Source organism: Lipomyces doorenjongii (genome assembly GCF_038497915.1).
Source record: "Lipomyces doorenjongii strain NRRL Y-27504 unplaced genomic scaffold V1508scaffold_5, whole genome shotgun sequence".
NCBI classification, from domain to species: Eukaryota; Fungi; Ascomycota; class Lipomycetes; order Lipomycetales; family Lipomycetaceae; genus Lipomyces; species Lipomyces doorenjongii.
Window position 1 is genome coordinate 76,407 of NW_027118072.1, and position 12,130 is coordinate 88,536.

The 12,130-nt window shown below is 48.3% G+C and overlaps 5 protein-coding genes across 5 annotated transcripts; 2 read left to right on the top strand and 3 right to left on the bottom strand.

The window, feature by feature from the left end:
- The first annotated feature begins 179 nt into the window (after positions 1-179).
- V1508DRAFT_410226 (phosphatidylserine decarboxylase-domain-containing protein) lies at positions 180-2,251 on the top strand. Its single transcript, XM_066939281.1, has one exon. The coding sequence runs from the start codon at positions 360-362 to the stop codon at positions 2,049-2,051; it is 1,692 nt and encodes a 563-aa protein (XP_066798154.1). The 5' UTR covers positions 180-359; the 3' UTR covers positions 2,052-2,251.
- V1508DRAFT_453679 (40S ribosomal protein eS28) lies at positions 2,238-4,061 on the bottom strand (the record flags this gene model as incomplete). Its single annotated transcript, XM_066942549.1, has 3 exons — positions 2,238-2,732; positions 3,128-3,259; positions 4,044-4,061. 3 exons carry the CDS (start codon positions 4,059-4,061, stop codon positions 2,664-2,666), a joined length of 219 nt encoding a protein of 72 aa, XP_066798155.1. The 3' UTR covers positions 2,238-2,663.
- V1508DRAFT_410231 (Cleavage/polyadenylation specificity factor subunit 5) lies at positions 3,968-5,240 on the top strand. The gene is made up of 4 exons (XM_066939282.1): positions 3,968-4,381; positions 4,442-4,781; positions 4,842-5,019; positions 5,091-5,240. Exons 1-3 carry the CDS (start codon positions 4,089-4,091, stop codon positions 4,929-4,931), a joined length of 723 nt encoding a protein of 240 aa, XP_066798156.1. The 5' UTR covers positions 3,968-4,088; the 3' UTR covers positions 4,932-5,019; positions 5,091-5,240.
- V1508DRAFT_410232 (uncharacterized protein) lies at positions 5,042-8,093 on the bottom strand. The gene is made up of 2 exons (XM_066939283.1): positions 6,795-8,093; positions 5,042-6,742 (listed from the first exon to the last, which is right to left on the bottom strand). The coding sequence occupies exons 1-2, from the start codon at positions 7,942-7,944 to the stop codon at positions 5,304-5,306; spliced, it is 2,589 nt and encodes an 862-aa protein (XP_066798157.1). The 5' UTR covers positions 7,945-8,093; the 3' UTR covers positions 5,042-5,303.
- Positions 8,094-9,933: 1,840 nt separating this feature from the next.
- Positions 9,934-11,905, bottom strand: V1508DRAFT_402169 (acyl transferase/acyl hydrolase/lysophospholipase; the record flags this gene model as incomplete). Its single annotated transcript, XM_066938464.1, has 4 exons — positions 9,934-9,977; positions 10,046-10,725; positions 10,786-11,420; positions 11,474-11,905. 4 exons carry the CDS (start codon positions 11,903-11,905, stop codon positions 9,934-9,936), a joined length of 1,791 nt encoding a protein of 596 aa, XP_066798158.1.
- Between the last annotated feature and the right edge of the window lie 225 nt (positions 11,906-12,130).

Below are 12,130 nucleotides of genomic sequence, written 5' to 3' on the forward strand. Positions count from 1 at the left end.
TGTTGTGTCTGCGCACGCACACCGGCGCTAGTAAAAAACTGCCAAATTTGTATTTGCATGTGATCGCCCACAAGCTTGGTTCGCCAGAAATAAGGTTGTGGTTTCACTTCACGAATAGCCCTACTTTTGATGTACTTACGATCACTATAAACCCTATCAAACTGAGCCAATTTTGCTATCTAACAGCGGCGGTTCGAACGTATTATCTGAGATATAGACGGTCATTCAAGTCAAAATTGGTAAATAATAAAAGTATGTGAGTAGCCTAATACTTCCAATTTACGACCCATTTAATACATGTCGTGCACATTGTGAAATACACCTTAGGGTGTGGTCGCGTGCCTGTAAGAGGGAATATTATGCATGGTGCGCCGCTTGCCAGGGTCGCCCGACGACGCTTTGCAAAACAACGTTATTCTCTCTCCTTATTCCTTCGGACCTTGCCCCCTTCCTGCTACTATTCTCTAAGGCTCCAGCGTCTTCCACCAATTTTGCCGGTTCTCAACAACCGCAATACAAAGCTCACGATGCCGCCACCACCATACGTGCAGCCGCCGTCGTCTTCCCTGCGCTATATGCGCCGCCGACAAACAAACTGGCACCCCCGAGGAGCCGCCTTTCGAGGCTTCCCTGCCCGGGCCGCTTCCGGCTTCCTGCGATACCCGTTCGCGAAAGTCTACCGCCGCCAAAACTGGGCCTACCCAGGCTTCGTCGGTAGGCGTGCTTTCTTTTCCTCGGGTGGTCAGCAAGGTCAGCAGCAGCAGGGGCAGGGCACGCGACGTCGTTTCCGCTTCAGATGGTGGCATGTCCCCGTTGCTGGCGGTCTCACGGCTGTCGCGGTGAGATATCAGCAGAGATATAGACGACGGCTAGACGAATCATCCGATTCTGATTTCGACAGCGCAACTGAACGAAAGGTGCGGCCAGTCGGTCCCTGGCAAGTGTTTGTATACAGTTCTCTGCCTCTGAAGAGCATCTCTCGACTGTGGGGCAAGTTCAACGCGATCGAATTACCGCTGTGGATGCGCGAGCCAGGGTACAAACTCTATGCTTACGTCTTCGGTGTTAATCTTGATGAAGTTGCAGAGGAAGATCTGAAGGTCTACCGAAATCTCGGGGAGTTCTTCTACAGAGAGCTGAAGCCTGGAGTGCGACCGATCGATCCCGCGCTGTTGGTCTCGCCCGCGGATGGCAAAGTTTTGCATCTTGGTGTTGTGTATGGACGACAGGTCGAGCAGGTCAAAGGAATGACATACTCTTTGGATGCGTTGCTTGGAAAGCAGAGCAATGCCTCGTCGGAATCTCTCTCGATTGATTTCTCACACGAGAATCAACCCGACATGCGTCTCGAGCGAGACCGTGAATTTGCGGTCGTCAACGGAATAAAGTACTCCCTCGATGATCTTCTCGGCACAGGCAAGGGCGGCCCGAGCCACCAGGAAGAGGTCATCGACGAAGGCGACGCGGCCTCTTCATCAACTTCATTCTCTGCCCAGGCCCGTGTGACAAAAGAAATTGCACAGCCTTCGCTTCCCGACCACGAAATGTTTTTCTGCGTAATCTATCTCGCACCAGGAGATTACCACCGTTTCCACTCACCCACAAACTGGGTCGCTGAGGTCCGGCGCCATTTCGCAGGAGAACTCTTCTCTGTTGCACCATACTTCCAGAACAGATTGTCGGGACTTTTCGTCCTGAATGAGCGAGTCGCAATGCTCGGACGATGGCGCCACGGCTTCTTCTCCATGACGCCTGTCGGCGCGACAAACGTCGGCAGCATCAAAGTCCACTTCGACAAGGATTTGAAAACGAACGAACCGGGCCATCACCACCGCAACGCCGATAAGCCAGTGTGTTATGAGGCAACATACGCGAACGCGAGTAAGCTTCTGGGCGGGTACCCATTGGAAAAGGGCCAGCAGATGGGCGGCTTCAACCTTGGAAGTACAGTAGTGCTGGTATTTGAAGCGCCTAAGCAGTTTGAATTTAAAGTCAAGGCTGGACAGCATGTAAGGGTCGGTCAGTCGTTGGGTGACATAAACACAGAGTAGATATGTGAAATGCGGTTTTAGAGAATGCACAACGAGTTAATGATTTTATATTCGTTGTATCATTCTCTGTGTTTGTCCTTGTGTTATGACGGTCTGTTTTGCTATATGGGTATATAAATGGGCCACAAAAAGTGAGACATGTGATATGTGTATGCATTGTATGTTATGAATTTTCAATAGTAACTCGCATCTTTTACCAACTTCCTTGAGTGCCTGAGAGTGATATCATTCGCGGGGCAAGTATCCTATTAAGCACGACGTCCAGTTATTGATATCTACATTCTCCTCCATATAATACCTGAATGGTTAATACCCGCTAGGGTGTCGTCTCCTGTCCAATTCAGCGAAACTCAGACGGCCGCGCTATGATCTTGGCATCGTATGAATTCTTTAGGGCAGCAAAGTAGTCCGTAAATTGCACAACAAATCTTCACCCAGCTATCCTGTGCTAATCTATTCATTAGAAAACAGAATTATTATGAATGCATTGTATTAATCCTGTAGGAAACAAGACATTTTGGTGTCGTAGTATGTTACATCATATAATAAATGGTTTCGACTTTATTTTAAACTCCCAAATAAAACACCCTCGCTTTATTCCAACACCCCCATCTATCTCAATCTGCGCGCCTCACGCTCGGATTCGAGGAGGCAGAGAATGTCGTGAGTTCGGACGGGTCCCTGTATCATGATCAGGTTAGAAAGTTCGCTCGCTATGATGGCGCTAGCATAGGAATCCAGAATGCAGTGAAACGGAAGGGCGACCGCAAGGAAGACACATGCAAGAGAGATAAAATATGTCGGAAATGGCCGTTACGGATGGAATATTATATAAATCTGCGAAAAAGCGACTGCGCCGTAAGATGTCGTCGGACAAAATTATATATTCAAACAGATTGAGTTTCATTGGTAGCATTTATTCACGATCTTGTCGCGGTTGCAGGTCGTTGTCAGTCAATTGTAGTTGCCAGATGCCCAACGACTCTCAATCTTGCCGTCGCGAGGTCGTTCCGATCCATTCCACTTGTTCCGAATCCTTTCACATAAATACGCCTCTGAAATACAATCCAACGTACCTTAACGTTTCGGATAATGCTCCGGGTCTGATCGTCCATGAACTCAACGCGAACCTGAGTAACACCACCACGGGAACCAGTGCGGCCCAACACCTTAATGACCTTAGCGAGCTTAACGGGGGTCTTGGACTCCTATATGCATCATTTCATTAGCCCCATTCCCTTCTGACTGATGCGTATCCGCAAGCGATATGGTGGGCCTGTCGCTTCTCAATTATTCTTCACCGCTGCCATCCTCAATTCCTGCTCTTTCCCACGTCCAAGTAATACTCTGACCGAACCGAAATCATCCGCAACAAAATTAATAACATACCATTACGAAATATTGTCAAATAAAATACGAACGTCAATACGGTGTAGAATGGATGAATCTCTGAAGTAAGGTAATGCGGTCGCTTACGAGGTTCTGTCTTAGGTTTGGTGGTGTGTGGAAGTCTGTGGGATTGGCACTGTTAGGGTTAAGATGGTAAGGGTTCAGACAAGAAAAACAGTCACGTTTCAGTTCGGTCCGTTAGCTTTAACTTGAGGCAAGTGTAAATGATTTCGGCATTAGTGTCACGTGACAAGAAGTTGCGTTGATTTACCCTGAATATGATGGATTTGCTAAGTTCAGGATATAGGACTGGCTAACACAAAGAATACTGTACAAGCATTTATAGTGTTCAATGATGAACAGTAGGATGTTCCTTCCGTGATTTTAGCAGGGGAGAATTATCAAAGCAGTATTAAATCAATAGTAAACAATCAGTAAATATATGCTCACTGGCAAGTGTCCATAATCTTCGTATGAGTGACTGAGTGACCCAAGGGAGCAGTTTAAACTCTCACTTGACGGCAGGATAGCCATCATCACTTCAAAGTCCCAACGCCATCTAATTCAGCTATCAATCCACAATTCGATCAATAGATTACCAACCACAAATACGATATCCATCGAAGCACATACTTCGTGCCACGCGCCATGACGACCATTACAGAAGCTGCGCGCAAAACAACGCTGATTCCGCCATCATCAGGGGAATTCTCGTCTCGTCAGCCCAAGACTATCAGATTATATCCTGTTTCAAACTATACATTCGGCACGAAGGAGGCGCAGCCAGAAGAAGATCCGTCTGTCTCAGCGCGATTACAACGGCTACAGGGTCATTATGAACAGTTCGGTATGCGACGGACGTGCGAGGGGGTGCTGGTCTGTCATGAGCATGGACATCCACATATTTTGATGCTACAGATCGCGAACGCTTTTTTCAAATTGTACGATGCTTATCATTACGGTACTTGATTTGGCAGGCAGATATTGACGATGTGGAACAGACCCGGCGATTATCTACACCCCGGCGAAGACGAAATTGAAGGCTTCACCGCCCGTCTCAACGAACGTCTCGCGCCCGTGAATGCACAATACCCACCAGAGCAGCACACAGCCGAATGGGAAGTTGGCGACTGCATAGCGCAATGGTGGCGTCCGAACTTTGAAACGTTTACTTACCCGTTTATCCCACCACACGTCTCGCGACCCAAGGAATGCAAGAAGCTGTACCTCATTAATTTGCCGAAGCACAAAGTTCTCAGTGTACCGAAGAATATGAAATTGCTTGCTGTTCCGTTGTTTGAGCTGTATGATAATTCTGCGAGATACGGATCCCAACTTTCGGTATGGCTTGCTTTGGATATATAGTGATCCGGACTGAATTTACTGACGTTTCGTGTGCAGGCTATACCACAGTATCTAAGCAGATACAACTTTGAATTCGTGGATGAAAACAATGTTGTGATTGGTAGATCGCCAGCGCTAAATCATTAGATTTGGTTGACGAACAGGTCGGAAATCTATGTATTGCAAAATGTGTAAACAATTGTCACAAAACCTATCGGGGTCGATATTAAGTCGTGTAAGTAGATTAGTTTACTTTCATAGAATATTAAAGACCTGTGCAATGAGCTAACGATCATTCCTCCCAAGGACAGGGTTTCTAGACACCTACTGAATGCAACTAGATTTGTTAAACCGTTAAAGAAACACTAATAATGTACAAGATTATCAAACATATATGACTACAGGTAGCACGCCCAATCTAGAGCTACAAATAACAAATGCCGTATATAAAACCAACCGGCAGAACTCCGCTGTCCAGAGACCAAATCTTATATTACAAATACACAATATAGAGCGAGTTTATTCCTGAGTACTTATCTGAGCACCTGGTATGGGTGAACTTGGTTTCGCGGTTCTTGGTGCTACGAACGGCTTTAACATAGGCGGGAAACCCATTGCTTTCACTTTCTTCTTGCGATCCGGGTTATCATCTGTTGACCCTGGTTCTTGTGTAAGAGCAATTGCAGGTGATGGGCAACTATATGGCAAGGGTCTCGGAGACGGTACTGGTGCTTGAGAGGCCGATACAACATATGCGGGCCGTGGTGGAGGTACAGGGACGAAATGCGATGGTAGAAATGGCTCAGATAATCGGTTTGCAACAGCTGACGACTGAGCAGATGATGGCGTGTCAGGGAGTGCGTGTTCTGAAGTAGGGGAGAGCGAAGTACGGCGGCGAGCAGCCTTTGGCTCTTCCAATCCTTCTGAATCACGCGCATGTTTGCGTGTTGTACCACTTGGCTTAGTAGTACCTTCATGCTCGACAGCCTCATCACGACTGATCGTCCCTCTAGGGCGAATACTCTCTGGATCTTGAGCAGACTCTGTAGGCTGAATAGCCTCTTCAGGAGCATTTGGATCCTCTCCCTCAGCAGTTGAGGTTTCAGGCAAAATGCCATTGGCAATGATCGTGCTAAATGCTTGGAGAAGAATATTTTCGTCAATGTTGATCCCAGAAAGATCAAGATCGCCGAATGACGCAACAGCCTGTGCAGCTGCCTCCATATCAGCAGGTTGTAGAGCGCGGACAACTGCCTCAATGTCAGCATTTCGCTGCTCATCATGTATTGTCACCGCGTCCTCCGCCATGTCTTTTGCAGCCAATTCTTCATCCTGCTCGCTAGTGACCACATCCTGAACTGCTGGTTTTATATGAATCTCCACATCTCCTTCGGCCCGCTCAGTCGTTTGCTCTATCTTTTTGCCCTCGTCGCGGTGGCCCTGGTCACCGTTGTCCACATTCAATTCTGCACCCAAAAGAACAGGGTCAATAATATTCTCCTCCCTTCCGACCTGTTCTGAGTCTTCAGCACTAGTAGGTGACATCTCTTCTTGAGCGCCAGATTCTGTGTAATCCTCCATATGATCTGGCTCAGTCGATATAGCGTCCCCTTCTTCATCTCCAATACCACCCATCTGCTGGAGCATTACCGTCAAATTCTTTATTAGGTTTGGGTCACGAGCCAGTTGCAGTAAAGTATTATTGAACTTTTCAATGTCGCCTTCACGGTCCATAATTTCCGCCAACGCGGCTTGCAACTCGTCGCTGACCGCTCCCTGTCCGAATAAATTCCCAAGGCCACCAGCGGACCCGAACGAGCGCTGAATACGCTGCAATCTCCGTTGACGGCGTCTGGCAAATTCGCTTTCGATCCATTGCGTTTTCTTTTCCGAACTCTCCACGCCAAACATACGACTCGCGCGACGATTAACCCGAACTCGAAGATCGTTGTCTTTATCTGTGGAAATCATTAGCCAGATACAGCATCGATATGGCTTAGCCTAACTTACTCCTTTCATCATTCCTCATACGCCAACGTTTCTTCCTCTCACGATTCTCTGTCTTCAGCTTTTGTCTCTCTTCTTCATTTCGCGGCGGGAGACGCTTTCTTATTCTCTTTCGACGAGGACGAGGTGCAGCGTCTTCCCCGAGCTGCGATCCCACTCGCTCACCTTCGTCTTCGGCCTCTTCCTCCTCTTCATCGCCTGCAAGAATCGAGGAAAGAGCTGAGGTGACAGCTTGCAAGAGCGTTGCGGGGTCAATATTGGTTGCACTCTGAAGCTGTGCAATAGCAGTCGCAGGATCGGAAAGGTCCATGCCCATGATAAGTTCATTCAGATGCTCAAGTGTGGTGGTTGTGGCTGCATCTTCAGCTGCTTCATCGGCTGCTACTTGTCGGCCCTTATTCTCGGGCTCAATTAGCGATTCTTGTACTTCTGTTTGAGACTGTGTCACGGCCGACAATGCCTCTAAAGCAGGGTCCACAACTGTTTCTTTCTGCACCAGTGCGCTAAGTTCAACTGATGACAATGGCACTGGTAATGGCTCGGGTAGCGACTGAGGTAATAGTTTTGGAATCGACTCTGGAATCGACACTGGTATCGGCTCAGGCATCGAGCTCGGTAATATTGCTGTGCTAGTCTCTTCAATTGGCCGATGATGGTTTTCAGACACTCGCTCCAACACAACTTCTGCATCGGCCACTGCAGGTCCTTCCTCTGCTGCGTTAGTCGGTAGGGTCAATTGACCGGAAGCAAGCTGTGTCATGAGATGTTCTTGTAACTCTTCAGGCGATAAATTACCCAATCCCTGTTGCTGCAACTCCAGCGCAAGTTGCGCTACGTGCCTATTCAGCTCTTCCGAAAATTCCATCTCGCCATCCTCATGTTGCGCGGTCTGGTCTTGTTCCGGGTCCGGGTCTTGGTGTGCTTCCGAATCATGATGACTCTCGACTTTGCCGAGCATCCCAACGACATCTGGGTCAAGACCTGAATTCTCTCCGACATGTGCATTATCATCTCCGCCATCGGCTTGTGGCTGCTGTACTTCTTCTTGCAGCTGCTGGTGTAATTGCTGTAGCTGCTGGTGCAGGACATCTGCATCATCAATGTGCTGTTCAGCCCTCTGGAAAGTAGTACGTCGTCCGCGCTCGTTGTCCATATCTGGGGCTAACGAGGGCGACAGCGCCGCAGGGCGCGCGGCTGCAGTGGTCAAGTTGCTACAAGGCGCTCGGACACGTTGGCCGGACTAGATTCACGCTTGCTCACGGGATGGGCGTGCGTTGAGGTATCAGTGGGATTTGGGCTTGCTGGCGATTGAGCAGGACTGCTTTGTGACTGTGATGGTGGTCAGGAAAATTTTACACGCCCTAGCCCGAATAGGGCTCGTGCCCTTGCCCTAGTCTTCTTCAGGGCATAATTACCGTTGCTTCTGGTGGCGCAAAAAGGGAGCCTGAGCGTTATATTTAAGCAACAATTACTCTTTGTGAGAGTACACAATAGGTTAAACCAGATAGACCCTTGGCACACAGAAGATACGATGCGAATATAATATATACAAATAAGCCGTCGCTCAAGGAACACGAAAACGTTAAGTTCTCCCATATCAGCGTAATTACTCAAACTGTGTTTTAACTTATAGCTCTAAAGAATGTCAACGACATGCCCACTTTTGACAGCCGGTGTACTCGCATTCTGTGCCAGCACACTTGCGTTTCGCGGGGCAGAAGGCTGGGCGGATGTAGCGGGGTTTATGGACACCGTAGGACTAGTGCCGTGATAGTGGCGTAGCGAACTCATACTCCTAGTCAAGCGCGGCGAGGCCGGAGTAGATTGTACCGGGCGTGATATTAATTGCAAAGCCGGACCAGATGAAATGCCTGGAACGGTTATCACTGCCGACGCGGTCTCGTATTGGAGCGGCCAGTAGTGCCGGCGAGTGGCTGCTGAATGGTTTTGCAGCCATAGATGTCCAGAAGACTGTTGCCGTGAGAGTGTCGCCAAGGACACTGCCGTGGATGTAGCAGATTCTGGATATTCCGAGTCCAGACTTGGTGGCAAAGTCATAGTGTTCAGCGTCAATCGGGGACTAGTGGTACCAGGCCCAGTGATATGAGTGTTCAAGTTAGCAGTCGCCGGGGCGGTCATGGAAAGAGACAACGGTACGTCAGAATAAGTTCGCATCCTAGCTCGTGGACTCGACGTAAGCGACTGTGCATGAGTCTGTGTAGTGCTGCTTGGTATAGTTGCCGATCCGACCGACAGTCTTGGAAGATTTTGATACTGAGTGTTTGGACGACTTACATTGGATGTCAGACTAGTAATATTTTGAATGCTTCCTTGCCGGCTGAAGAGTGAACCACGGCCAGGAGTTGTAGGCTGAGATCGACTGAGCTGGCGATTGCTGCTGCTAGACGGCGGGCGCGGGTGATAATTGAAGTAATTGTAATAGTAACCATCGTTACCTCCACTAGGGCGTCGCTGATGGTACGGAGATTTCGGAGGTGATCCTCCTGTTCCCCCTTGCTGTTGCTGATAAATAGACGAGCGACGAGAACGACGCTGTGTAATGGGCGAAGCAGTGGGTGAGCCTGACACAGACGGCGCGGCTGACTCGTGAAATGTCTCCACAGGACTTCCAATATCGAAATCTGTATCCTCCGGAAAGAGGCCCATCATGTATCCACCTTCATCGTCTTCATCTTCTTCGTCCAAAACTTCATCATCTGGGTCTATCTCTTTGCATTCATACCCAGAAGGTCTGTCCTCAACGGTATCATCCTGCTCCGTTTCCTCTTCAGTTTCAGTTTCCGTTTCCGTTTCCGTTTCCGTTTCCTCTTCCTCTTCCACTTCCCCGTTCTCCTTTCCTGCCATAGCGTAAGGCACATCAGAAACATTCTGCACCACATGCTCCTGAGCTCGCTCGCTATTCGGTGTAATAATCGTCACCTGTCCCGAAGCTCTTGAGCCTGCTCTAGCTCGAGACGTTGACCCCGTCGTATTACTGATAGAAACAGAATTACCAACAGGCGATGGCGCGATAATATTGGCCGCTGGCGCCAAAGCTCCTGGAATATGAAACTGTGAGGCTGCAGGACCAATGACTGATCCCACAGGAGGCTCGCTCTCTCGTCTCGTACCACTAGTGATATCATATGATCTTCGTCGTGTCCAGCGAGGGAAACTCTGCTGGTGCTGCTGAAAATATGAATACGGGAATGACAACTTTCTTGCCCCAACTACCATCGCATTGAAGAACGTACGAGACCTTAGCTCAATAATAGCTGCATCAAGTGCTAGTTCAATCGCGCAGTGGTTTCGAATAATCGAGATTCGTGGCCACGTCGCCCGTTGGCCTCTTAACTTCGCATCTAAAAGAAACTGCGGAGTAGGATTTTTCAAGATCTTTGGTAGCTCGGACACATAAACTTCAGGCAAGATAGTTATATCGCCAGAGTACGTCTGCGCAAGGACTGACCGTAATTTTGTACAAAGATTTGGCAGGACGCCGAGTTCAGAGGACATCAACAGCCTGTGCATTGTCTCCGATACCGCGAGCTTCATGACTCTGTCGCTAACTTTTGCGGATTTACTGAATACTTCAGCTATTATTCCAGTTGCAATGCGACGTGTATTACTTTTCGTCGATGACATAGAATACAACGACGCCGCAGAACTTGCGACCGCGTTCGTTACGCCTGCAAAGTCTGGAGTGATGATTGACCTCTTGAGGAACGGAATGACGTGAGGATTAACTTGGGAGACAATAAAATGATTGACGTTGAACATCTCATTCAGGCGAGACATTGGCAAATCATTGTCCACTGATCCGTCAATCCATCGCTGAGGTGACGGGTTCCATGGTACAGGCTCGTTCGTTCTTGGATCTTTTGCTAAGAGCGTATGAGAAGAAAAGATCAGCGGCACCGAGCATGAAGCGCAACTAATTAGCCTTTAGCATCAACCTCATAATAATTTAGCGGCTCAGAAATATCTTTCTTACACGGCTGACCAAATGTAAACATTCGGAGCTGTCAGATAATTGAGTAACCGTGGCGGCTCGTATACACTGGCGCTAGATACTGGAATATTCAAAACTCTTCTCGTCCGATTGTATGCTTCCTGGAATGTCATTTCCCCAAGGATCTCCTTCATGGATGAGGCGAGGTACGATATATCTGTCCACGCGCCATGTTTCAGGAATCGAGCTAATCTCATCCACACTGATTCTTCATTACCCGTCACTTCGAACACGTCAAGGTTGAAATATGTGAAATTTTCCAGTAAGGCCGGCAATTCAGCGTCGCTTCGCGTGCATAAGGCTGAGGCGACAATAGCGCCAGCAGATGATCCAGATATGATTTTCGGCAGCAAATTACATTCCAATAGTACTTCGATAACTCCCGAATGTAGCATGCCCATAGTACCGCCACCGGATAGTAACAGCGCAGTTCGTCCAAATGCATGACGGGTTCGTAGTAGTTCATCAAGCTTGGTGTAATCGTCAATATACGTTACTTCGTCACCGTCATCACCTGTCGGTATCGGACAATTCAAAACCGTCCTGAGCGCTTCCTCGCATTCGCCAATATAATCATCAATCAGGTACTTTGTTCCGATATGTGAATGCAAATAGAGCTAATATGTTTTAATAAGTATAAGCACATATTAGATGTACCATTTGAGCTTGCCTTAGTGTTACCAATATTGCCCGGATTGCGCGTAAATGTAGTTCGTATCAAAAACAGCAATTTGAGGTAATCCCCAGATTCTCGCACTGACCTCAGTTCGTTCACGCGCTTCGCAATAAACTGAAAGTCATACTCATCCGATACTGGGTTCATCTTCCAATCATCATAGCCGCTTAGAAAATCGAGTTCCTGGGACGCGCGCGCCCATTCTTCGTACGACGACGCATGTCGCTGGAGTACCTTTGCGACTTCAAGCCGTTTGGCGTGTAACTCGGACTCCTGGCCAAGAGATATTTGAGAATAGTACTTCCCAGCTGTATGAACAAGCTTTGATGTTAATGAAGATAGTAGACCTTGGCTTGAGTTGTTTCCGCTGGGATCGACTTGTTCGTGCCCAATGTCAATTGCGATCGGCGTCAAAAATGAAGTCATGGCCGCAATTACTGAGAAATATCCCAAAATACACTGCCTGTACTACTATCACTTCACGCTACCTGTGCCGGAAGTGGCTCAAGTGGAGCTGACATGCTTCTTACAGGAGTGGTGATATGATCACTTAGTGCTGATGCTAACCACAGCCGCGTGATCGGATGTCACTTAATTTGCGGGGTAGGGTTCGGGGTTGGTTTGGTGCACGTGATTTGGATACGCTGTTGT